The 27,760-nt window shown below is 45.1% G+C and overlaps 1 protein-coding gene across 1 annotated transcript in view; it reads left to right on the top strand.

The window, feature by feature from the left end:
* LOC121003907 (alpha-2-macroglobulin-like) overlaps positions 1–27,760 on the top strand; it is a 185,084-nt gene that overhangs the window by 104,153 nt on the left and 53,171 nt on the right. Inside the window, exons 21-27 of the mRNA XM_040435849.1 lie at positions 17,577–17,698; positions 18,187–18,244; positions 18,745–18,828; positions 19,569–19,745; positions 20,577–20,658; positions 21,907–22,063; positions 26,087–26,161. Coding sequence (XP_040291783.1) covers positions 17,577–17,698; positions 18,187–18,244; positions 18,745–18,828; positions 19,569–19,745; positions 20,577–20,658; positions 21,907–22,063; positions 26,087–26,161 — 755 coding nt within the window. The remainder of the gene's footprint in view (positions 1–17,576; positions 17,699–18,186; positions 18,245–18,744; positions 18,829–19,568; positions 19,746–20,576; positions 20,659–21,906; positions 22,064–26,086; positions 26,162–27,760) is intronic.

Below are 27,760 nucleotides of genomic sequence, written 5' to 3'. Positions count from 1 at the left end.
GGGCATAAATCAACTAACATTCCTAAATTGTTTGGAATAACGTGCTTTAAAACATCCAGTGTGTGTATACGATCAGGTATGATGTTGTATCGATCAGGTAGTGTAAGGGTTACGCCCGCATCACAGACATTGACAGACCAAACTCCCCTTTTAATGCACCGCAAACAGTTCATTTGCACAACCGCAAACTCCCCATTTGCACAAGGTTGGATACCAAGCTAGCCACGTCCCGGTGATGTCATTGAAGGTTTCTTCCTCCACCCAGCCACGTACAACACCAAGGGTCCCCGAAAGGTCAATTGAATTGATTTTTCGAACGGGGAGATGGTTAAAAAAACGCTGGCTCCCTCCCCTTTGTTTTTATCCACGGTGACTGCGTCTGCGCCGTGCAATTTACTGTCACACCCGATATGAGTGGTATTTTCTGTAGTACTATTCTCATCAGTTTAATCCCTCTAACGTCCCCGACTCCCCAATCTGGGGGCCATTTATTAAACAGATTTTTCGGACGGGGAGATGGTTAAAAAAACGCTGGCTCCCTCCACTCTGTTTTAATCCACGGTGACTGCGTCTGCGCCGTGCAATTTACTGTCACACCCGATATGAGTGGTATTTTCTGTAGTACTATTCTCATCAGTTTAATCCCTCTAACGTCCCCAATCTGGGTGCCATTTATTGAATAGATTTTTCGAACGGGGAGATGGTTAAAAAAAACCTGGCTCCCTCCACTCTGTTTTAAACCACGGTGACTGCATCTGCGCCGTGCAATTTACTGTCACACCCGATATGAGTGGTATTTTCTGTAGTACTATTCTCATCAGTTTAATCCCTCTAACGTCCCCAATCTGGGTGCCATTTATTGAATAGATTTTTCGAACGGGGAGATGGTTAAAAAAACGCTGGCTCCCTCCACTCTGTTTTAAACCACGGTGACTGCATCTGCGCCGTGCAATTTACTGTCACACCCGATATGAGTGGTATTTTCTGTAGTACTATTCTCATCAGTTTAATCCCTCTAACATCCCCAATCTGGGGGCCATTTATTAAATAGATTTTTTGAACGGGGAGATGGTTAAAAAAACGCTGGCTCCCTCCACCGATATGAGTGGTATTTTCTGTAGTATTATTCTCATCAGTTTAATCCCTGTTACGTCCCATATCAGGAATTGCCTTTTATGCAAAAAAATTTAGGCCGGGTACCTTCGACTGCCTTCACAGTGACAGACCAAACTCTCATACACTAAACTGAATTGATTTCAGGAACCGGGAGATGGAAAAAGCAGCTTGGTCGGTCCTCTTACTCCCAAATTGGGGCACTGCGCGTGCACAGAGCAATGTGCTGTGACACCCTATATGAGTGGTGTCTTAACTAGTACTATTGCTATCAGTTTAATCCCTGTTACGGACCCTATCCGGTCGAATTGATTAACCATTGTCGAATCCCCCATTGACATCCCCCTTATAAGCTGTGTAAAGCATATTTTTTAGTTTGGTTTTGAACTGCTGCATCCTTTCCGACTTTTGGTAATTTGGTAACATTTCTGCCACTTTCTGCTTATACCGGGGGTCTAGTAGCGTGGCCACCCGATCGCTTTTGGTCTGACCATAATGAAGCAACGGCCTTATCATCTGGGGTGTGGCAACATTGCCAACACACTTTTATAGAGGTGATGATGATTGCTTCATTGTGATACGCAAGCCCCTTCACCACAACAAGGTAACGATCACGAAGGGGAATTGACACTTGTATGTGCCTTTTTTTTTTGGTTTGTTTTTGCAGCCACAGTGCTGCACCATAGGACAGAAAAATTAGGCATGTACACATGCCTGAAAAATAATGGCACTGTTGCAGACGCTATTGTAGCAGCGGCCGGAAAAATTTATGTTTTCCAGGCAGAAAAGTGACTAAAACATTACGGCTTGAACCCTAGTTGGTGGTGGAGAATTCACGAAAGTCATCCGGTATGCAGACATTAAATACAGCAGCGTGGGGACCATTTTGAGGCCAAGGCATGTAATCAGGCCTTTTGTTAGTCAAACGTATCCCCCACTGTCAGTCCCTTCGGGATCCATGCCTCATTCATCTTTATGAAGGTGAGGTAATCAACACTTTTTTGACCTAGGCGACTTCTCTTCTCAGTGACAATGCCTCCTGCTGCACTGAAGCTCCTTTCTGACAGGACACTTGAAGCAGGGCAGGCCAGAAGTTCTATCGCAAACTGGGATAGCTCAGGCCACAGGTCAAGCCTGCACACCCAGTAGTGAAGGGGTTCATTGCTCCTCAGAGTGTCGATATCTGCTGTTAAGGCGAGGTAGTCTGCTACCTGTCGGTCGAGTCGTTCTCTAAGGCTGGATCCCGAAGGGCTGTGGCGATGAGTAGGACTGAAAAAGCTCCGCATGTCCTCCATCAACAACACATCTGTAAATCGTCCAGTCCTTGCCGCCGTGGTAGGAGGAGGATTACACTCACCTCTTCCCCTGTTAGATTCCCGTTGTGCTGTGACATCTCCCTTATAAGCTGTGTAAAGCATATTTTTTAGTTTGGTTTTGAACTGCTGCATCCTTTCCGACTTTCGGTAATTTGGTAACATTTCTGCCACTTTCTGCTTATACCGGGGGTCTAGTAGCGTGGTCACCCAGTACAGATCGTTCTCCTTTATCCTTTTTATACGTGGGTCCCTCAACAGACATGACAGCATGAAAGACCCCATTTGAACAAGGTTGGATGCAGAGCTTCTCATTTCCCGTTCCTCGTCCTCACTGATGTCATTGACGGTCTGTTCTTCCCCCCAGCCACGTACAACACCATGGGTCCCAGATAGGTGACAACAACGAGCACCCTGGGGTGCCTGCTGTGGTTGGTCTTCCTCCTCCTCAAAGCCGCCACATTCCTCCTCTGACTCCTCTTCCTCATACTCCTCTTCCAGCGTTGCTGCAGGTCCGGCAAGCGATGATGACAAGGCTGTTTCTGGTGGTGATGGTGACCACAACTCTTCCTCTTCCTCTTCACGCTCATCTACAGCCTGATCCAGAACTCTTCGCAGGGCACGCTCCAGGAAGAAAACAAATGGGATGAGGTCGCTGATGGTGCCTTCGGTGCGACTGACTAGGTTTGTCACCTCCTCAAAAGGACGCATAAGCCTACAGGCATTGCGCATGAGTGTCCAGTAACGTGGCAAAAAGATTCCCAGCTCCGCAGAGGCTGTCCTAGCACCCCGGTCATACAAATACTCGTTGACGGCTTTTTCTTGTTGGAGCAGGCGGTCGAACATTAGGAGTGTTGAATTCCAACGTGTCGGGCTGTCGCATATCAAGCGCCTCACTGGCATGTTGTTTCGCCGCTGAATATCGGAAAAGTGCGCCATGGCCGTGTAGGAACGCCTGAAATGGCCACACACCTTCCTGGCCTGCTTGAGGACGTCCTGTAAGCCTGGGTACTTAGACACAAAACGTTGTACGATGAGATTCAACACATGTGCCATGCACGGCACATGTGACAACTTGCCCAAATTTAATGCCGCCAACAGATTGCTTCCATTGTCACACACCACTTTGCCGATCTCCAGTTGGTGCGGGGTCAGCCACTGATCCACCTGTGCGTTCAGGGCGGACAGGAGTGCTGGTCCTGTGTGGCTCTCTGCTTTCAGGCAAGTCAACCCCAAGATAGCGTTACACTGTCGTATCCGGGATGTGGAATAGCCCCTGGGGAGCTGGGGGGAATCAGTTGATGTGCAGCCAGACGCCGCAGCAGAAGAGGACTCAGCCGAGGAGGAAATTAAAGAGGATGGAGTAGGAGTAGAGGAGGTGGCAGTAGGTCTGCCTGCAAGTCGTGGTGGTGTCACCAACTCCGCTGCAGAGCCACGCATTCCATGCTTGTCAGCCGTCAGCAGGTTGACCCAATGCGCAGTATACGTGATATACCTGCCCTGACCGTGCTTTGCAGACCAGGTATCAGTGGTCAGATGGACCCTTGCCCCAACACTGTATGCCAGAGATGCCATGACTTCCTTTTCAATGACATGGTAGAGGTTTGGGATTGCCTTTTTTGAAAAAAAATTTCGTCCGGGTACCTTCCACTGTGGTGTCCCAATAGCGACAAATTTTTTGAAGGCCTCAGACTCTACCAGCTGGTATGGTAAAAGCTGGCGGGCTAAGAGTTCCGTCAAGCCAGCTGTCAGTCGCCGGGCAAGGGGGTGACTTTGTGACATTGGCTTCTTATGCTCAAACATGTCCTTGACAGACACCTGACTGTGGGCAGATGAGCAGGAACTGCTGAAGGTGAGAGATGGAGTGGCGGGTGGTTGAGAGGGGGCAGGGAGGACAGCAGTGGTTGACGTGGCTGAAGATGCAGGACCAGGAGGAGCATGGTGGCTTTGAGTTTGTGTGCTGCTTGTACTCATGTGTTGATCCCATAGGCGTTTGTGATGTGAGATCATGTGCCTTCGCAAAGCAGTTGTACCAAGGTGGGTGTTGGACTTCCCACGACTCAGTTTCTTTTGGCACAGGTTGCAAATGGCATTGCTTTTATCAGAGGCAGACACACAAAAAAAATGCCACACTGCTGAGCTTTGCAATGACGGCATTCTAGTGGTGGCAACAGCATGCGTTGACTGGCGTGCTGTCTGGCTGACCCCAGGTGCCGATACATGCTGTCTGACTGTGCCACTAACTCCTTGCGACGACCTCCCCCTGCTTCCAACTCGTCTCCTCATTCTCTCTGTCTCCCCTTCAGAACTTTCCCCCTCTTCTTCTCTTCGAGCAGGCACCCACGTGGCATCCGTGGACACATCGTCATCATCAACCGCTTCACTTGTATCTGACACCTCAGCAAAGGAAGCAGCAGCGGGTACAACATCATCATCATCACACTGTACGTCCATGTGTGTAATCCTGCCTGACTGAGACATATCCCCGTAATCTACATCATCTGGCAATAATGGTTGCGCATCACTAATTGCATCCAACTGATGTGTAAATAACTCCTCTGACGGATCAAGTGAAGCGGCTGTGGTGGCTGTGGTGGTAGTGGCGACGGGCGGGTGCGTGGTAACTTGAGAGCAGGTGACCGAAGCTGAGTTGGAGGAGGATGGTGCGTCAAGGTTCTTAGCGGAAGCTGTTGAAGATTGGGTGTCCTGTCTAAGCCAGTCAACTACGTCCTCTGAATTTTTCGGGTTCAGGGTACGTGGCCTCTGAAAACTGGGCATTATTCCAGGGACAGTGGAAATCACAGCACCACGACCACGACGGCCCCTGCGGGGTGGCCTGCCTCTGCCTGTCATTTTTTTTTTAGATAAGTGGTACTACGCGTGCTAGGTACTGTGCCACCCGGTATGAGTGGTTGGCACTGGCAGTGGGCACACTACAGTCTGTGGAAGTGGGCCTGACACACACTGGCAGCAGGCAAGCAACTGAATTTAGACTACTGTCTAAAAATTAAATGCCTTATTTATCGGCAAGCTACTGTGCCACCCGGTATCAGTGGTTGGCACTGGCAGTGGGCACACTACAGTCAGTGGAAGAGGGCCTGACACACACTGGCAGCAGGCAAGCAACTGAAATTACACTAAAGTGTAAAAATTAAATGCCTTATTTATCGGCAAGCTACTGTGCCACCCGGTATGAATGGTTGGCACTGGCAGTGGGCACACTACAGTCAGTGGAAGAGGGCCTGACACACACTGGCAGCAGGCAAGCAACTGAATTTAGACTACTGTCTAAAAATTAAATGCCTTATTTATCGGCAAGCTACTGTGCCACCCGGTATCAGTGGTTGGCACTGGCAGTGGGCACACTACAGTCAGTGGAAGCGGGCCTGACACACACTGGCAGCAGGCAAGCAACTGAAATTACACTAAAGTGTAAAAATTAAATGCCTTATTTATCGACAAGCTACTGTGCCACCCGGTATCAGTGGTTGGCACTGGCAGTGGGCACACTACAGTCAGTGGAAGCGGGCCTGACACACACTGGCAGCAGGCAAGCAACTGAATTTAGACTACTGTCTAAAAATTAAATGCCTTATTTATCGGCAAGCTACTGTGCCACCCGGTATCAGTGGTTGGCACTGGCAGTGGGCACACTACAGTCAGTAGAAGCGGGCCTGACACACACTGGCAGCAGGCAAGCAACTGAAATTACACTAAAGTGTAAAAATTAAATGCCTTATTTATCGGCAAGCTACTGTGCCACCCGGTATGAGTGGTTGGCACTGGCAGTGGGCACACTACAGTCAGTGGAAGAGGGCCTGACACACTGACTGGCAGCAGGCAAGCAACTGAATTTAGACTACTGTCTAAAAATTAAATGCCTTATTTATCGGCAAGCTACTGTGCCACCCGGTATCAGTGGTTGGCACTGGCAGTGGGCACACTACAGTCAGTGGAAGCGGGCCTGACACACACTGGCAGCAGGCAAGCAACTGAAATTACACTAAAGTGTAAAAATTAAATGCCTTATTTATCGGCAAGCTACTGTGCCACCCGGTATGAGTGGTTGGCACTGGCAGTGGGCACACTACAGTCAGTGGAAGAGGGCCTGACACACACTGGCAGCAGGCAAGCAACTGAATTTAGACTACTGTCTAAAAATTAAATGCCTTATTTATCGGCAAGCTACTGTGCCACCCGGTATCAGTGGTTGGCACTGGCAGTGGGCACACTACAGTCAGTGGAAGCGGGCCTGACACACACTGGCAGCAGGCAAGCAACTGAATTTAGACTACTGTCTAAAAATTAAATGCCTTATTTATCGGCAAGCTACTGTGCCACCCGGTATCAGTGGTTGGCACTGGCAGTGGGCACACTACAGTCAGTTGAAGTCGGCCTGACACACACTAGCAGCAGGCAAGCAGCTGAAATTACACTAAAGTGTAAAAATTAAATGCCTTTTTTATGCAAAGTCCTGTGCCAGCCGGTATGAGTGGTGGGCACTGGCAGTGGGCACACTACAGTCAGTGGAAGTCAGCCTGACACACACTGGCAGGCAACTAACCTTAGATTAAAGTGTAAAAATTAAGTGCCTATTTTTTAAGCAAAGTCCTGTGCCACTCGGTATGACAGGGGTGGGCACTGGCAGTGGGCACACTACAGTCAGTTGAAGTCGGCCTGACACACACTAGCAGCAGGCAAGCAGCTGAAATTACATTAAAGTGTAAAAATTAAATGCCTTTTTTAAGCAAAGTCCTGTGCCAGCCGGTATGAGTGGTGGGCACTGGCAGTGGGCACACTACAGTCAGTGGAAGTCAGCCTGACACACACTGGCAGGCAACTAACCTTAGATTAAAGTGTAAAAATTAAGTGCCTATTTTTTAAGCAAAGTCCTGTGCCACTCGGTATGACAGGGGTGGGCACTGGCAGTGGGCACACTACAGTCAGTTGAAGTCGGCCTGACACACACTAGCAGCAGGCAAGCAGCTGAAATTACACTAAAGTGTAAAAATTAAATGCCTTTTTTATGCAAAGTCCTGTGCCAGCCGGTATGAGTGGTGGGCACTGGCAGTGGGCACACTACAGTCAGTGGAAGTCAGCCTGACACACACTGGCAGGCAACTAACCTTAGATTAAAGTGTAAAAATTAAGTGCCTATTTTTTAAGCAAAGTCCTGTGCCACTCGGTATGACAGGGGTGGGCACTGGCAGTGGGCACACTACAGTCAGTTGAAGTCGGCCTGACACACACTAGCAGCAGGCAAGCAGCTGAAATTACATTAAAGTGTAAAAATTAAATGCCTTTTTTAAGCAAAGTCCTGTGCCAGCCGGTATGAGTGGTGGGCACTGGCAGTGGGCACACTACAGTCAGTGGAAGTCAGCCTGACACACACTGGCAGGCAACTAACCTTAGATTAAAGTGTAAAAATTAAGTGCCTATTTTTTAAGCAAAGTCCTGTGCCACTCGGTATGACAGGGGTGGGCACTGGCAGTGGGCACACTACAGTCAGTTGAAGTCGGCCTGACACACACTAGCAGCAGGCAAGCAGCTGAAATTACATTAAAGTGTAAAAATTAAATGCCTTTTTTAAGCAAAGTCCTGTGCCAGCCGGTATGAGTGGTGGGCACTGGCAGTGGGCACACTACAGTCAGTGGAAGTCAGCCTGACACACACTGGCAGGCAACTAACCTTAGATTAAAGTGTAAAAATTAAGTGCCTATTTTTTAAGCAAAGTCCTGTGCCACTCGGGATGACAGGGGTGGGCACTGGCAGTGGGCACACTACAGTCAGTTGAAGTCGGCCTGACACACACTGGCAGGCAACTAACCTTAGATTAAAGTGTAAAAATGAAGTGCCTTTTTTTTAAGCAAAGTCCTGTGCCACACGGGATGACAGGGGTGGGCACTGGCAGTGGGCACACTACAGTCAGTTGAAGTCGGCCTGACACACACTAGCAGCAGGCAAGCAGCTGAAATTACACTAAAGTGTAAAAATTAAATGCCTTTTTTATGCAAAGTCCTGTGCCAGCCGGTATGAGTGGTGGGCACTGGCAGTGGGCACACTACAGTCAGTGGAAGTCAGCCTGACACACACTGGCAGGCAACTAACCTTAGATTAAAGTGTAAAAATTAAGTGCCTTTTTTTAAGCAAAGTCCTGTGCCACACGGAATGACAGGGGTGAGCACTGGCAGTGGGCACACTACAGTCTGTGGGCCTGCAGCTCCTCACACACAGGCAGGCCAGGCAACTGCAATATGTATATAAAGGAAAAAAAAAAAGCAGACTAATGTTGCAGCCCTAAAAAGGGCTTTTTGGGGTGCTGTCAGGACGCTGTCCTTACAGCAGAGATCAGATGAGTCTTTCAGGACTGGAGTGGACACTGAATTCACTAGCCTAGCTATCGATTTCCCAATTAAATCAGCAGCAGTTACAGTCTCCCTCCTCTCACTAAGACTGCAGCTTCAGAATGAATCTAAAATGGATGCTGTGCAGGAGGTGGGAGGGTCTGGGAGGGAGGGTATGCTGCTGATTGGCTGGAATGTGTCTGCTGACTGTGAGGTACAGGGTCAAAGTTTGCTCAATGATGATGTATAGGGGGCGGACCGAACATCGCATGTGTTCGCCCGGCAGAGGCGAACGCGAACAAGCTATGTTCGCCGGGAACTGTTCGCCGTCGGATAGTTCGGGCCATCTCTAATCCTGGGTAAGAGCTGCTAAGAAGATTTTTGCTGGTAGGATGGATTCAGGTGGTACCTCAGTAGGTTGAAAAGCCTGGAAGCTCCGAGATAATGCGTCCGCCTTCACATTTTTACTTCCCGGCCTGAACGTGATGGAAAAATCAAAACGAGTAAAAAACAGAGCCCATCTGGCTTGACGGGGATTCAACCTCTTAGCAGACTCGAGAAACATAAGGTTTTTATGGTCAGTGACAACAGTTACACAATGTCTTGCCCCCTCCAGGAAATGCCTCCACTCCTCAAATGCCTATTTAATGGCCAGCAGCTCCTATTCCCTATGTCGTAGTTTCTCTCCGTGGGAGAGAATTTCCTGGAGAAGAAGGCACATGGTCTCAGATTAGTGAGGCTAGCAGGACCTTGTGAAAGGACTACTCCTACGCCGTCCTCGGACGCATCCACCTCCACAATAAAAGGTTTCTCCTGATCAGGCTGGATCAGAATGGGAGCACTACTGAATGCCTTTTTTAATTTTTCAAATGAAGAAATGGCCTCAGTAGACCAATTCTCCAAATCCGCCCTTTCTTAGTAAGGTCGGTCAACGGTTTAGCAATTACGGAAAAATTCATAATAAATTTACGATAGTAATTGGCGAAACCTAAGAACCGTTGTAAGGCCTTTAAGGATGAAGGTCTTACCCATTCCTTAATTGCTAGTACCTTACCAGGATCCATCTTGAAGGCGTGAGGAGTCAGAACATGCCCTAGAAACAGAATCTCCTGTACACCAAAGACACATTTCTCTTGTTTAGCGGATAGCTGATTCTCCCTCAACACCTCTAATACTTGTTTAACATGAGACACATGGGATTCGAAGTCAGGAGAGAATATCAAAATGTCGTCAAGATAGACAATAACAAATTTACCTAAGTACTCCCTAAGAATGTCATTCATGAAGTTTTGGAACACAGCTGGGGCATTGCTGAGTCCAAAAGGCATCACTTGATATTCAAAGTGTCCTACCGGAGTATTGAACGCCGTCTTCCATTCGTCTCCCTCCTTAATTCAGATTAGATTGTATGCCCCTTTCAGGTCAATTTTGGAAAACCAGGTTGCCCCCAGAACCTGGTTAAATAAATCCGGAGTCAATGGGAGGGAGTATCTATTCTGGACAGTGATTTTATTTAATCTCCGGTAATCGATACATGGCCTAAAACCACCATCTTTTTTCTTAACGAAGAAAAACCCCGCCCCCATAGGAGAGACAGAAGGTCTAATATGCCCTTTACCAAGGCTCTCCTTAATATAATCTTCCATGGACTTGCGTTCGGGCATAGAAAGATTATAAATTCGTCCTTTAGGAAACTTGGCCCCCTCTACTAGCTCTATGGTACAATCATAAGGTCTATGGGGGGGTAGAACCTCTGGGGTTGGTGATGAGAATACATCAGAATATTCTCTAACAACAGAGGGTAAAGTATCAGACTTTACTGAGACCCCAGCCTGTACCACGGACAAGCACGAGTCACACTTAGGCCCCCATCTCACCAACTCCCCATTGGACCAATCTATAGTGGGGTTATGTAGTCGGAGCCAAGGCAACCCTAGTACCACCTCAGCAGGTAGGTTCTCCAGGACTAGAAGCGAACATCTCTCTGAGTGGCACACACCCACGGTTAGAGAAATCTCCAAGGTACATAAGCTCACCGTACCACCAATAAGAGGAGTAGCATCAATAGCCATGACATGGATAGGAGTTGGTAAGGCAAACATAGGAATGCCCAATCTTACAGCATACTCAGAGTCAATAAAGCTAGCCGCTGAGCCAGAATCAATAAAGGCCTTACCCGGCCATTTATCTACTCCCAGAGAAATCGTAATGGGTACCGAAAGCTTACATTTAGAAAATTCAGGGTGTACCTGGTCTTTAGGTTGCCTTGTCTTAGGAGACTTGACAGAGAGGACCTTCTTAGGACACTGGTTGATCCAATGGTCAGGATCTCCACAGTAAAAGCATTCTCCACGTCTGCGGCGAAGATTCCCTCGGGTCATGCCAACCTGCATGGGTTCCTCGGTGGAGACCTCAGCATTGTCTCTGGGATAGGCCTCTGGCTGGACCACCATCTGGGAAGAGAACTGTTGTTCCTGTCGTCTCTCTCTAACCCGTCGGTCAAGTCGGACAACAAGGGTCACCATCTCCTCTAAGGTCTCTGGAAGTTGATAACTGACCAGAAGATCCTTTAATTTATCAGACAGACCTGACCTGAACTGACTCATCAGGGCTGGTTCGTTCCATCCTGAGGGGACACACCACCTTCTGAATTGGGTGCAATAATCCTCCGCTGGTAAATTGCCCTGAACCAGTGCCTTTAGAGCCGTCTCGGCTACTAGAGCCCTGTCTGGTTCATCATAGAGGGTACCCAAGGCCTGAAAGAACCCCTCCACAGAATATAAACAACTGGTGCCAGCAGGTAAAGAGAACGCCCAGTCCTGGGGATCACCCTGTAATCGGGAAATGATAATGCCCACGCGTTGACTCTCGGGGCCAGAGGACACGGGGCGCAAACGAAAGTAAAGTTTGCAACTCTCCTTAAAAGAGAGAAACTTCCTCCGGTCTCCAGAAAAGGGTTCTGGGAGCTTAATCTGGGGCTCAAAATGCGGACTGGAGGCCTGAGGAGTGGAAGAACCTTGCCCTAACTCAAAAGAACTGAGTTTTTCCCCTAACTCCTGCACCCTCTGCGTCAGATTAGAGACATGGTCAGTCAGGGTCACCAGAGGATTCATAATACAGTGGTTATTGGGCCTGTTAATCTTTAACGGTCGCGTACACACACACACGGGGGGAGGGAAGTGACCACTGCGCTCCACCCTTACCCCTGGCCCTGCCTACTTGCCTCGTGAGTCCTAATGACAGGGGACAACTGGACGGCAATCCCTAACTTGGAATAAGTGCAGGGATGACAGACAGACAAACAACAGGACGTGAACGGACCGAGTCAATACCAGGAAAGCTGCAAAGTACAAATGGAGCAAGCAGAGAATTGTCAGGAGAAGCCGGGGTCATAAATACCAGGAGAGCAGAGAAGTACAAGAGGAGTCCTAAGAGAGTAGTCAGGTGGGAGCCAAGGTCACAATACCAGGACGGATGCGCAGTACAGGAGGAGCAGGCAAAAGGATGGTCAGGGAACAGGATCAGGTAAGTATTCAGCAGTCCAACAAATAGCCAGGAACCTAGAAATTAACAGGCAACCTGTAGCCAGCAGGCTGCCTGTATTTATAGTGGGGAGTGAGGGTCATGTGACGTGGCCAGCGTCACATGACCGACAGACCAACCAGTCGAGCACCGAGTGATCAGCTCGGCGCTCAAGGCAGACTAGGAGCAGGGAGCCACACAGCTAGTAAAGCCGCCCTGGGAATGAGGTCAAACACAGAACCTCATTCCAAAAGCTAAGCAACAGGTCTGCGGGCAATGGGGGACCGAGTGCACCTTCGGAACCCCGTGACAGTGTTACCCTTGATAAGACTGTTGCAATTGCAACAGTTCAAACAAGGATAGCAGCCTGTGCTACCATTTTTGTCTCGTGTTGTCAGCTCTGTCAGTGCGTACCAGTCTATCGCCTAAATTTCTGGATCTCTTATATGACATGAGGGGTGGGGCCTGGAATTCCTCTATGTCTGGAAAGGATTGTGTGATAATGTGCCAGTTTTGTTTCAAAATCCTGGCTAAATGGCCACTTATAGAGGTGTTTGGGGTACACAAATGGTATTCTTTTATTATTTGATCGTCTAACCCTCGTTTGGTGTCTTTTGACTAGATTTTTGGGGTATTTACACTCAATGAATTTCTGACCCATTGTTTCCAGTCTACTGTCAACTAATCCTTCATTGGACACTATGCGTCTGACCCTTAGTAGTTGGCTGTATGGAAGAGATTCCAGCATATTTCTGGGGTGGGTGCTGTCAAAGCGAAACATATTGTTCCTGTCGGTTGGTTTGACAAACAGGTCAGTTTTCAGGGCATTTTCCTGCATGTACACCAATGTCTCCAGAAATTGTAGGGAATGTTGTGAGTGCACTAGGGTAAATTTGAGTTCATTGTGTATCCCATTGATGATATTGTGGAACTCATGCAGTTGAGTTTCCATGCCCTTCCAAATGATGACGATATCATCAATATACCTCATCGACCCTCTCACAAACTGGTAAAAGGTGGACAGGTATATATGTAGCTCTTCCACAAATGTCATATAGATATTTGCATATCTCAGGGCCACATTGGACCCCATTGCGGTGCCCCGCTGTTCTACATAGAATGTGTCCCCAAAGAGGAAATAATTGCATGTTAGTTATATTTCCAGTAGGGATAGTATAAATGAAATTGTATCCTCTTGAAATTCAAAATGGTTAATGGCCCACCTAATAGCCTCTAGACCCTTCTCATGTTCTATGCTGGTATAGAGGCTAGTGACATCAAACGATGCCAAAATGTCCCCTTCATTGTAATCTTGTGTAATTTACATACAGTAACAAGTCCGTTCTGTCTCTGACATATGAGCTCGTCCCTATAGCAAATGGTCTGAGGAGTCTGTCTAGATATTTTGCTGCATGAGAAAATACTGAGTCAATGCCTGAGACTATGGGTCGCCCCGGTGGATTGTGCAGGTCCTTGTGTATCTTTGGCAAAATGTAGAGAAGTGGGGTCACCGGATGTTGTATGATGAGGAAATCATGTAGTTTCTTGTCTATCATGTCATTGGCATAGGCGTTATTCACTAGTATTTTAATTTGTTGCATAATGGCAAATTTGGGATCTCCCTCTAATGGTTGGTACACCTCCTTGTCTTGCAACTGTCTGTTAATTTCTGAGATGTATTTGTCCATATCCATAACCATTAGCGCTCCACCTTTGTCCGCTGCCTTGATGGTTAGTTCCTTTTTGGCTAAAAAAATTGGTCAATACTATTATTTCTTCCTTGCTCAGGTTGGGATCATGGCCATACAATGAGGATTTCTTTCTCAGGTCCATGACTCCCAGCTTGACCAAAGAAATGAAGGTATCTACTGCCTTGTAACTGAGGGACAGTTGGAAGTCACTTTTACAATGCACTTTTACAATGTTAAACTCCTCTTGTGTTAGTTCGTGAGAGGAAATACTTACCACTAAAGACATGTCCTCCATTATTGCTTCACTTGTTTGGTCTGTGTCTCCGACAGTGGTGTAAAAGTCGTGTTGCCCAGTGGAGGTTTCTTGGATCGTGTGACCCTAATATATTGTCCCTTTCTGTGTCTCTGGTGTTTCTGTCTGCCCCTTCTGGAGCGTCTTGATGTCCTAAAAAACCTTGGACCTCACTGTAGTCCCCCGAGGATTCCATATCCGTGAAGTCCACTTGTCATCCCCTCTTTCTAGGTGTTCTGTGTGGTCTCGGTGGTCTGGTTTCCTTCTTGTTGTAAGTGGCAGGTATTTTCTTATAGATGTCCCCCTTCATGTAGTCATCTTAGTCTCTGTACCATTTTTGTCTCTTAGTAATTTTAATGTTGGAACGGTAACTGTCTAATTCCGTTGTAGCCTGTGTCAGCATTCAGAGTATTCCTGTGGGTTCATCATGGATTTCAGTTGGGATTCATATTACATGATACGTTTATTTTGTTCCGTTAGGTATTTCTGAAGAAATTCAATGTTAAGCAGCATCATATCCATGGAGAAGCGATTAGCTATGAACTCAAATTTACTGTCGAAGTCTGGATTATTTGGGAAGAGAATTGGTCTCAGATGTGTCCTAAATCTTCTTGGGATCCGTTGAACTTTGCAGTATTCACTTAGAGTTGAGAGATGCAGTTCCATATTACTATATTGCTTCTTTTCATTTTTCAATCTACAATTGATCAGGTCCATGGTGGGTTTACTTAGGGAGGTTCCATCTCCCTCAGTCCCTCTCAAGATATGCGATATCTGTTCACTGGTGTAGATTAAGCTGTTGTGTGAATCCATTTTTAGACAAGCCACATTGGTTCCTCAATAGATAGGGAGTCCTATTAGGGTTATACTGTGCATGTCTCCAGGCTGTATGACAAAAATAATTTGAGGGAGAGAAAGTACCACTTACTAATTTACTTTTAGTAGATCCAATCCGTTGAGGTGCCCGCAGTGTTGAACCCTTACCCGTCGAGTTCCAAGAGATTATGCGATGGAGAGAAGACTGCGGTACTCAATGTCTTCACAATAAGCAGAGTTTTATTCACCAACCGTACATGGTTGGTGAATAAAACTCTGCATATTCAGAAGATATTGAGTGCCACAGTCTACTCTGCATCTCAGAGGTGGGAACTGTACGTTCCTCTGTTAGCCATAGTTTTGCTTCATCAAAAGAACCTGTAAGGGCGCACTCCCTTCAACCATCCAGGAGCACTCTTTATATGCTCTGCTATATGGTGGAGCTTGGTATTCAATGCACAGAGCATATGGGAACTTATATCCAGGAAATAGAAGTGACTTGAAACATAAAAATAATATTATTCAGAATATGCGCCTAAGTTGTATAATGTTATATATTGTAGTTAAGACTTTTTGGGGGTGACAGATTCTAAAACCTAGAACTTAGAAATTAGAGGTGACTTAAATGGGAATTGACCTGAAGTAACTCAGCACAGCCACTATACAGCGGATGGAGCTGTCTACTTCTGGCTTTGTCTGCTGTGGAGGGGGGGGGGGGTTCAGCACCTGAGAGCAGCCAATACACTCACCTAAAGAATTATTAGGAACACCTGTTCTATTTCTCATTAATGCAATTATCTAGTCAACCAATCGCATGGCAGTTTCTTCAATGCATTTAGGGGGGTGGTCCTGGTCAAGACAATCTCCTGAACTCCAAACTGAATGTCAGAATGGGAAAGAAAGGTGATTTAAGCAATTTTGAGCGTGGCATGGTTGTTGGTGCCAGACGGGCCGGTCTGAGTATTTCACAATCTGCTCAGTTACTGGGATTTTCACGCACAACCATTTCTAGGGTTTACAAAGAATGGTGTGAAAAGGGAAAAACATCCAGTATGCGGCAGTCCTGTGGGCGAAAATGCCTTGTGGATGCTAGAGGTCAGAGGAGAATGGGCCGACTGATTCAAGCTGATAGAAGAGCAACATTGACTGAAATAACGACTCGTTACAACCGAGATATGCAGCAAAGCATTTGTGAAGCCACAACACGCACAACCTTGAGGCGGATGGGCTACAACAGCAGAAGACCCCAACGGGTACCACTCATCTCCACTACAAATAGGAAAAAGAGGCTACAATTTGCACAAGCTCACCAAAATTGGACTGTTGAAGACTGGAAAAATGTTGCCTGGTCTGATGAGTCTCGATTTCTGTTGAGACATTCAAATGGTAGAGTCCGAATTTGGCGTAAACAGAATGAGAACATGTATCCATCCTCTGATGGCTACTTCAAGCAGGATAATGCACCATGTCACAAAGCTCAAATCATTTCAAATTGGTTTCTTGAAGATGACAATGAGTTCACTGTACTAAAATGGCCCCCACAGTCACCAGATCTCAACCCAATAGAGCATCTTTGGGATGTGATGGAACGGGAGCTTTGTGCCCTGGATGTCCATCCCTCAAATCTCCATCAACTGCAAGATGCTATCCTATCAATATGGGCCAACATTTCTAAAGAATGCTATCAGCACCTTGTTGAATCAATGCCACGTAGAATTAAGGCAGTTCTGAAGGCAAAAGGGAGTCCAACACCGAATTAGTATGGTGTTCCTAATAATTCTTTAGGTGAGTGTAGTTTAGGGTACCAGTTGTCAGATTGATGACTTATCCTGAGGATAGATCATCAATATCTAGGATCCAAAAAAAAAACTTTACTGAACATAAGAGAGATAGTTGCCCCACTGTTTGTCAGTCTGCAGGGTTTTATGCATGGTTCTTACCCAAACAGTTTTGAATAAATCCTACAGAGAACATTGGTGTTAATCTCTTGCTGATCTGTTCCATCTTTGGCTGGTGGTCAGTTGAGAAAGAGAGGGTTAGAAAAGGGGTGGGGCTTAACCATCTATTTATCCTCCTGTAGGCAGCAGGGTAGAGGGAGAGGGTCCTGCTGCAGCCACTTGTCTTACAACCAGACAGAGGAGGGCTGCATGACTGATCTTCTGGGACAAGGAGGAAGATTTCTTCATATATTTATTATAAATAAGATTACTTTATATAAGAAGCTATTAATTGGTCACTGCATGCCAGTATTTTTAAACACAGCAAGATGACATTTACTTTGTGTGGCACTGCCGCTGGCACAGTAATTTGAGCGCTATTCCATCTGATTATAATTGTATGATCATTTGTAAACTTTAAGATCATATAGAAGAGAACTAATAGTATAAAGTATCACGTTGGGTACCAAAGTACTGCCAGTCCTGCTATCCAGATATGAGATTCCCTCTTGTTTTACTTACAATGTTATTTTTATTGCTATATTCAGGGCATGTGAACGTCACTGTAACAACAGAAGCTCTGGACACACAAGATTTATGCCACAATGAGGTGCCTATTGTCCCGAAACAGGGAAGCATCGATACGGTGGTAAAGCCATTGCTTGTTCAGGTTAGTTTCATGGTTTGAAACATTTTATGCTATTTGGGCTCATGTTCATGACAATGTCCTAACCTGCACAAAAAGCCTCCATGAGGTACTGTATACTCCCTTAAAGGCAACGCTTCCTTAAAATGGAATGTGAAAGAGCATGATACATTTTTTCTCGACAGTCTCCAAAGTCAAAATTTGGAGATCCGTCATCTAGCCATGTGTATGATCCCTTAAGCTGCCCATGCACATTAGATCTATGTGGCTGAACACACTGAACATCTAATGTCTGTGGCATCCTTCTAACTCTCACCCGACAGTTGATGTTGGGGGACATAAGGATCGAGCATGTTGGATTTAAACTGCCCAATCCTTTTGTTCTTGGGTGACAGAGGTGCAGCATTTGGCCAACAACTATCTCATGTGTATGGCCAGCTTACTAGTGGCCTATGCTAAATGTAAAGACATGTTTTATCTTCTTATGAGATGTATATTTGTGTTTTGTTCAGCCAGGGGGAGTGTTAGAGGAGAAATCATACAGCGCTCTACTGTGCTGTCAAGGAGAAGGTAAGAATGGAAACTTAATTACATGAATGACTTTGTTTTTCCACCAAAACGTATATATGTACAGAAATCCACATAGCCTAAATGGCAGCATTCAGAAGTTAAATAGCTCCTGATGTAGCACCCCAGACCTGTTACAGTTAACTCTGGCCTCTTTCATGAGTACTGTAACTTTCACTGCAACAGACCCCAGGGAGTGATGGCCTGAGGGAGTTCACCAGGACACAACACTTCATCAGGGCCATTCCCATCCTCTACACTGGCACCACAGGGCCTCGCTGCATGGCCTCCATGTGCTGCCATACCAAGCTCCATCAAGTGCTGCAGGTACAGATCTATTCTACCCTAGAAGCAACATAGCATCCGACAAAACATACCACTCACTCAAGTCAAGCATGGAAACCCATGTAAATTAGGTTACATGTTTGCCTCAATTATGGTTATAGTTTTGGCCATCATTGCTGTGTGTTATTTCATACATTATATTTCTCTTCTTGTCCTAGATGATTCTAAAGTGGAAGAGATTTCATTGAAGATTCCTGAAAACATTCTGAAGGATTCTGAAAGAGCCAACATTGTAGTAATTGGTAAAACTGAATTACAATACCCAAATAATATGAATAATTTGATCTGTGAACTTTAGATGAACAAACCATCAGTGGCTCTATCCCATTAGCTATAGGGTGCAGGATTGACCTTTCTAGAGAGACTTTTCAATCCAGGATGGAAAACTTGGCACCATAATGGAGGTCCCAGTTGGAAGTGTTGGAATGGGGGGTTTAGTCTACAGTAGAGTTAATGGGGTTATCCTGGAAAAGATAATGATGACTTATCCTTAGGATAGGTCATCATTATCACATCAGTGGGGGTCCAAGTCCTGGCACCTCTGGTGAGCGATGTAGGCTCCAAAACAGCTTTCCAAGGGCAGTGTCATACATTGTATAGTGCCAGAGCTTGGTATTGCAGCTCAGCCCCATTTTCATCAATGGGACTGAGCTGCAACTAGGCCTCATGACCAATGTACAGTGATGTAACTGACCTACTGTAGGAAGAGGCTGAAGTGTTCAAGGCCTCTTCTAACAGTTGATCGTCGGGGGTTCCGGGTGTTGCAACTCCACAGATCTGATACTGATGACCTATCCTGAGGATAAGTCATAAATATCTTTTCCTGGAAAAATCCTTTATCATAAAACATGGTCATGGTCTTAGAGATCAGTATGGGGGATTTTAGGAGACCATATTAAAGTAAGTATAGTTTTGTTTAGGTTACTTCAAGTATATTTTTGTAGTCTACAGAACCCTTTAACCACCAGTTGAATTCCAACAGGAGATCTAATGGGCACGGCAATGCAAAATTTGGACCGTCTTCTGGCCATGCCATATGGATGTGGTGAACAGAACATGGTCCTATTTGCCCCCAACATTTTTATCCTTCAGTATCTGGAGAAGACTCATCAACTGAATAGTGAAATTAAAAACAAAGCTACTAAGTTTCTGGAGAGCGGTGAGTGACTGAATTTATATAGTTACCTTTAGATGTTGTATCCATGAAGATGGCCATAGTAATATAGATAACTGCACATCATACAACTCTTAGGCTGCTTTCCACACTTGAATTCTGGTAGGCTGTCTGGCAGAACACAGCCTGTCGGAATTCTCCGGATCCGGCACTGCTGAATGCAACTGGAATGCTCTCTGGCCCCATTAATTATATGGGGTCCGGTGGAAATTCAGCTGCATTCCAACAAAAATGCTGAGAATTGCCCGAACACAACCCGCTGCATGCTGAGGTTTGTGTCCGGCCCATTCCCGGCTTTGTCTGCCGAAAACAGGCAGCCAAATCGTAGTGCCACAGGTGTGAAAGTAGCCTTAATTGTCAAGAGTGACAGACAGCATGTGTCCAGAGTACGGAGTACACATTTTGTCAATGGGGCCACAGCGCAGGGAGTACGGGCAGGATAGTGTATTGCTGCTCCTGCCCGTGCCCCCCGGAGGTTTATTAAATCCTGGCATAGTACATGGGTACCCTGTAACCATGTACAGTACTATGCCAGGATTAGCTGAGCGGAGTGGGCTTCTGCTTCTGCCTGCTCCGCTAAGGTAAAAGCTGACATGCAGGACTTTTAGCTTAGCCAAGCAGGTAGAAGCAGGAGCCCGCTCTGTCCTGCCCGTACTCCCTGCGCTGCGACCCCAAAAAAAAATCCACTTTAACGGAAGACGATTATCACTTTTTATTCTTCAATTGTCCTGTGTTGTATACATTGTAGAATTGGCTACTTCTGCTCCATATTTTGAAATTTAATTTATTTTTATTTTAAACTGCAATTCCATTTAGGATATCAGAGAGAACTGACTTATAAACGTGATGATGGATCATACAGTGCGTTTGGGAAAAGTGATAGCAGTGGAAACACCTGGTAAGAATGTAGACAATGGCATTGGTGCTCAAAGTAAGTCAACTGACCAAGAACTCTGTTTTCGCGATTTTTTTGATTTAGGGTTCTTTATCACTAGCTGCATGAGTATTTTATAGCTGCCATTTTCTTTTATACAACCAATAGATTGAAATGTAATTGATCTTATCAATGACTCCTAAGAAAACTGGTCAGAAAATGAGAGCATTTAAAGGCTATGTACACCTTAGGGGGCAATTATTTTATGATTCTATTTTACTCATTTTGGGCTAAAAATCATTTTTTCAATTGCTCATTTCTAAAACTATTCAGCCATTCTATCACAAAGGGTTAACAGTATCTGGCTATGTAAATTGTACTTTCACTTTGTGCTGGTCATCAAATAAACCTTATCTCTAAATTACTAAAAGTCATAAACACTTGTTTAAGCCACATTCTTATCAGTAAGAAAAGAATTGACCTATAATGAGTGTTTATAAGGTCAGAGATTAGAGATAAGGAGCCGTCAGCTGAGCTGCCTGATGGGAAACAGTAAAAATACAGAGCCTGGTACTAGAGAATCTCAAGGTTAAATAGAGAAAGGGGCTCAACATTTTTAATAAAGACCAATTGAAAATATTATTTTTAGCTCTAAATGAGTACAATACAATACAATACAATAATTAAAAAAAAGAAAAAAGGTTTATATAGCCTTTAAATGTGTAAAAAAATAAAGCTTGTTTATTCACCCATGTAACAGACCAACATTTCAACTTCATAAAGTTTTTTTTTTGAAGGAGCTCAACTTAAAGGGGTTATCCCATGATTAATGTAAAAAATGAAAATCAGGCATCATATAAAACATGACAATATCTTGTTTGCAAAGCCAGAACCAGCCCTGTACCTCACGTGGATCCAGAGATCTCCCCATTAATACTCTGCTAGATTTATATCAAGCTGGCAGCTCAAGGGGAGTGTCTTTTCTGCTGCAACTAAGGGGGCGTGTCTCAGCTCTCCCTATCACAGCTCAGGAGGCAGTTGAAAGATGAAACTGAGCATGTGCGTCCTTCTCAGTGAGCAGGTCAAAGAAATAAAATAAAAAAAACTGCAGGTGGCATTACACAGATACATTTTATTGAATTACTCAGTGGCTTAGCAAAATTTTTAATTACATGCAATTACAAAAGTATTCAGATCCAGGAGTTGCTTTGAAAACTGCAGAATATTTTTCGTTAGCTTCTTTTTTTTTACTCTATATTTATTTCCTTTCAGGTTGACTGCCTTTGTAGTGAAGTCCTTCAGTAAGGCTCGGCCATACATCTTCATAGATGAAAACCACCTTAAACATTCTTTCTCCTGGATGAAGAAAAACCAACAAGTCAATGGCTGCTTTGGGAGTGTAGGACGACTTTTTAATAATGCTATGAAGGTATAGTGGTGATATGTGTGATCATGTAGCATCTATTATACAACTGCGTGTAAGTACATACAGGGCAAATTAACCCAATAAACCATATTTTCAGAACATTACCCCTGGTTTAGGCCAGATTTAAATGTATTTATATTCTGTGAATGTCTTCCTTGTAACCAGGCATGCATTGCAAAACCCATGCTTTGGGCACAAAGAGAGCAGTACATCTCCTGAAGCAAGGGCCCTTGGTTTAAGCCCTTATATGCCATGGTCAGTGCTGACAGCATCTGAGTGGTTAGAGAAAGGGAGGCGACTCCCTTTCTCAAAACATAAACCCCCGCAAATCCATGATGCCACTGCAGGGTGTCAAAGGGTTGTTATGGCAGCTAAAAATGGCCCCAGGACTACCATGTAAGAATGCTTATTCAGCACCGCCTTTGGCAGTTCCCAATAGGCATTATGTCATTTTTTTACTGCAACTGACATAATGCACTGCAATATAGAAGTATTGAAGTGTGTTACATGGGAGATCAGAGGATTGCATGTGCAAGTTTCCTACTTCAAAAATACAATAATAATAATAAAAAGTGTTTGGAAAATTAAAAAAAATCAAGCAAAAAAATTGCCTTGTATTATTATTTACATGAAAACAATAAAATGTGAAAATTGTTAATGCCACATCTATGGAAACTCGTACAATAAAATGATCACAGTATTTATCCCATACAGTGAACATTGTAAAAAAAAAATCTGAAATTGCTGTTTTTTGTTCATTCCACCTCCTTAAAAACATAGCCGTGTGATAGTATTCACTCATAGTAAAGGAGGGATCACATATTTCCCTAGTACAGAATGAGCTCTGAGGACACTATAGAGCAGTGATGGCGAACCCTTTACAGACGAGTGCCCAAACCGTGACCCAAAACCCACTTATTTATCGCAAAGTGCCAACACGGCAATTGAAAGGGAACCTGTCATCTGGATTTTGGGTATAGAGCTGAGGACATGGGTTGCTAGATGGCCGCTAGCACATCCGCAATACCCAGTCCCCATAGCTCTGTGTGCTTTTATTGTGTAAAAAAAAAACGATTTGATACATATGCAAATTAACCTGAGATGAGTCCTGTCCCTGACTCATCTCAGGGACAGGACTTATCTCAGGTTAATTTGCATATGTATCAAATCGTTTTTTTTTTTACACAATAAAAGCACACAGAGCTATGGGGACTGGGTATTGCAAATGTGCTAGCGGCAATCTAGCAACCCATGTCCTCAGCTCTATACACAAAATCCCGGTGACAGGTTCCCTTTAACCTGAATACGAATATACAGTACTGATCAAAAGTTTGAGACCACTTGAAAAATGGCAAAAAAATATATTTAGCATGGCTGGGTCTTAACAAGGTTCCAAGTAGAGCTTCAACATGCAACAAGAAGAAATGGGAGTGAGACAAAACATTTTTTGAGCATTCAATTTAATGAAAACAACAAATAAACTGAAACAGGCTGTTTTTCAGCTGATCAGAAGTTTAGGACCACACCTCCAAAACAGAAGTCCAACTTCCAAACATGAACTCAGTAATGAGTAGCTCCGCCGTTTCTCACTTTGTTTATCACTTCCAAAATTCGTTTCGGCATGCTTGATGCAAGCGTTTCCATGAGGTGAGTGGGAACATTTCTCCAAGTGGTGAAGACGGCCGCACGAAGGCCATCTACTGTCTGGAACTGTTGTCCATTTTTGTAAACTTCCCTTGCCATCCATCCCCAAAGGTTCTCAATTGGATTTAGATCAGGGGAACACGCAGAATGGGCCAAAAGAGTGATGTTATTCTCCTGGAAGAAGTCCCTTGTCCTGCGGGCATTGTGTACTGTAGCATTGTCCTGTTGAAAAACCCAGTCGTTACCACACAGACGAGGGCCCTCAGTCATGAGGAATGCTCTCTGCAACATCTGGACATAGCCAGCGGCCGTTTGACGCCCCTGCACTTCTTGAAGCGCCATTGTTCCACTGAAGGAAAAAGCACCCCGGACCATTATGGCGCCCCCTGCACTGTGGCGCGTAGAAAACATCTCAGGTGGGATCTGCTTGTCATGCCAGTAATGTTGGAAACCATCAGGATTCAGGACCATCAAGGTTACATTTTTTCTCATCAGAGAATAAAACTTTCTTCCACCTTTGAATGTCCCATGTTTGGTGCTCTCTTGCAAAGTCCAAACGAGCAGTTCTGTGGCGTTCAAGGAGACGAGGTCTTTGAAGACGTTTTTTGTTTTTGAAGCCCTTCAGTCTCAGATGCCGTCTGATGGTTATGGGGCTGCAGTCAGCACCAGTAAGGACCTTAATTTGGGTCGAGGATCGTCCAGTGTCTTGACGGACAGCCAATTGGATCCTCCGGCTCAGTGCTGATGACATTTTTTTGGGTCTTCCACTTGACTTTTTTGTTCCATAACCCTCAGGATCATTTAAGAGATTCCAAATGACTGTCTTACTGATTCCCACCTCAGCAGCGATGGCACGCTGTGAGAGACCCTGCTTATGCAGTTCAACAACCCGACCACGTTCAAAAAGGGAGAGTTTTTTTGCCTTTGCCATCACAACGTGTGACTACCTGACAGAAAATGACAATGAATCCACATCTTTGCACAGATTTGGCCTTTTAAAGGCATGTGGTCCTAAAATTTGGATCAGCTGAAAAACAGCCTGTTTCAGTTTAAAGGGTTTCTATCACTTCGTATGCCATAATTAGCTCTCAGACACTAGCGATCCGCTAGTGTCTGCTCTGGCCAACCATCCTAATATAAGAGCTTTTTGGGCAGCCGTTTTGCTAAAAAAATAACTTTTATAAATATGCTAATGAGCCTCTAGGTGCTATGTGGGCGTCATTAGCACCTAGAGGCTCCGTCTACCTTCATACACAGCCACCGGCCAGCGCGTCCCTCCAGCCCGCCCATCTCCTGATGAATGCGATCCTCCGTGTGACGCAACGGACGAATTCTCGCGCATGCGCCGTGCGCGGCTGTATTCGGTGCATGCGCAGAGAATGTCTGACCGCTTCCCTGCTCAGACATCTCCACTGCGCCTGCGCCGATGACGTCATAGTGCTCCAAGGAACAGGCGCAGTGGAGATGTCTGAGCAGGGAAGCGGTCAGACATTCTCTGCGCATGCGCCGAATACAGCCGCGCACGGCGCATGCGCGAGAATTCGTCCGTTGCGTCACACGGAGGATCGCATTCATCAGGAGATGGGCGGGCTGGAGGGACGCGCTGGCCGGTGGCTGTGTATGAAGGTAGACGGAGCCTCTAGGTGCTAATGACGCCCACATAGCACCTAGAGGCTTATTAGCATATTTATAAAAGTTATTTTTTTTGCAAAACGGCTGCCCAAAAAGCTCTTATATTAGGATGGTTGGCCAGAGCAGACACTAGCGGATCGCTAGTGTCTGAGAGCTAATTATGGCATACGAAGTGATAGAAACCCTTTAATCGTTATTTTAAATTAATTGAATGCTCAAAAAATGTTTTGTCTCACTCTCATTTCTTCTTGTTGCATGTTGAAGCTCTACTTGGAACCTTGTTAAGATCCAACAATGTAAAATATGATTTTTTGCCATTTTTCAAGTGGTCTTAATCTTTTGATCAAGACTGTAGTATATCTTCCATGTACTTTATTATTTAGCCATAATAATCTGCCTACATTAAATGTGTTGCCTGTGCTTTTCATAGCACGCCCTGTGCTGATGAATGGCAGGAAAAGTCTAAGACATATTGGTACACCATAGACCTTTTACAGGCCGTGGGTTCCCACAGAAAGGGCTCTGAGTGCTGCCTCTGGCACCCGTGCCATAGGTTTACCACCACTGCTATAGAGGAAGGAGTGGAATTAACTTTTTATACATTGTTTTATTTCAACATATGCTATAAATTGGAGCTTTAGCAGCAGTAAACCTAGCTGGAAAATGTTGCACTTTTAGTAGTTTCTTCTGTTATCTTCTATACCTCGCTGGTAAATGTGGTTTCATGCAGAATACTCTGTTTTCTTCAAGGGAGGAGTAACAGATGAAGTCTCACTCTCTGCATATGTTACCATAGCTCTGCTGGAGGCTGGAATATTAATAGAGGTAATGGATGCAAATCATTAAATATCTTTGTTGAGTTGGTGGTGGTGGATATTTAGAAGATGTGGCAGGCATTTAGATGCTTTCCACCTTTCTGGCCTAAAGAAGGGACCTCAGAGTCACAAAAGCTTGCCTTATAACATCATTTATTTTAGTTAGCAATTAAAAGGTATCAAATTTCTTTTATTAATTGTTTCTCTTTTGGAGAGCATCAATACTTCTCACTACTGGCTAACATGGAACCAAACCTTTTTCTTTCCACCAATCTTAGAAACGCAGATTACAATTGAGGGTGGAATTATGATTTCAATTGGATATAAATACTTGTTTTCTCATAAACGTCTCTTCTAACCACCTATATGCCAAGGCAGACAGCCCCATACAAAGGAGTCTACATGGAGAGGTAGCCTTTTGAGCTCTTTTGAGCTCTGTGGGACTTCCAAACATACAAACCGGATTCCAAAAAAGTTGGGACTCTATAGAAATCGTGAATAAAAACTGAATGCAATGATGTGGAGGTGCCAACTTCTAATATTTTATTCAGAATAGAACATAAATCACGAAACAAAAGTTTAAACTGAGAAAATGTACCATTTTAAGGGAAAAATATGTTAAATCAGAATTTCATGGTGTCAACAAATCCCCAAAAAGTTGGGACAAGGCCATTTTCACCACTGTGTGGCATCTCCCCTTCTTCTTACAACACTTAACAGACATCTGGGGACCGAGGAGACCAGTTTCTCAAGTTTAGAAATAGGAATGCTCTCCCATTCTTGTCTAATACAGGCCTCGTATTGGGCCTTCTTTGTTGCACCTTCCTCTTTATGATGCGCCAAATGTTCTCTATAGGTGAATGATCTGGACTGCAGACTGGCCATTTCAGTACCCAGATCCTTCTCCTACGCAGCCATGATGTTGTGATTGATGCAGAATGTGGTCTGGCATTATCTTGTAGAAAAATGCAGGGTCTTCCCTGAAAGAGATGACGTCTGGATGGGAGCATATGTTGTTCTAGAACCTGAATATATTTTTCTGCATTGATGGTGCCTTTCCAGACATGCAAGCTGCCCATACCACACGCACTCATGCAACCCCATACCATCAGAGATGCAGGCTTCTGAACTGAGCGTTGATAACAACTTGGGTTGTCCTTGTCCTCTTTGGTCCGGATGACATGGCGTCCCAGATTTCAAAAAAGAACTTTGAATCGTGACTCGTCTGACCACAGAACAGTCTTCCATTTTGCCACACTCCATTTTAAATGATCCCTGGCCCAGTGAAAACACCTGAGCTTGTGGATCTTGCTTAGAAATGGCTTCTTCTTTGCACTGTAGAGTTTCAGCTGGCAACGGCGGATGGCACGGTGGATTGTGTTCACTGACAATGGTTTCTGGAAGTATTCCTGAGCCCATTCTGTGATTTCCTTTACAGTAGCATTCCTGTTTGTGGTGCAGTGTCGTTTAAGGGCCCGGAGATCACGGGCATCCAGTATGGTTTTACGGCCTTGACCCTTACGCACAGAGATTGTTCCAGATTCTCTGAATCTTCGGATGATGTTATGCACAGTTGATGATGATAGATGCAAAGTCTTTGCAATTTTTT

This window comes from Bufo bufo, chromosome 6, assembly GCF_905171765.1.
Source record: "Bufo bufo chromosome 6, aBufBuf1.1, whole genome shotgun sequence".
Classification (NCBI taxonomy): Eukaryota; Metazoa; Chordata; class Amphibia; order Anura; family Bufonidae; genus Bufo; species Bufo bufo.
Note: the sequence above shows the minus strand (reverse complement) of the source record. Positions and strands in the feature narration are given on the sequence as shown.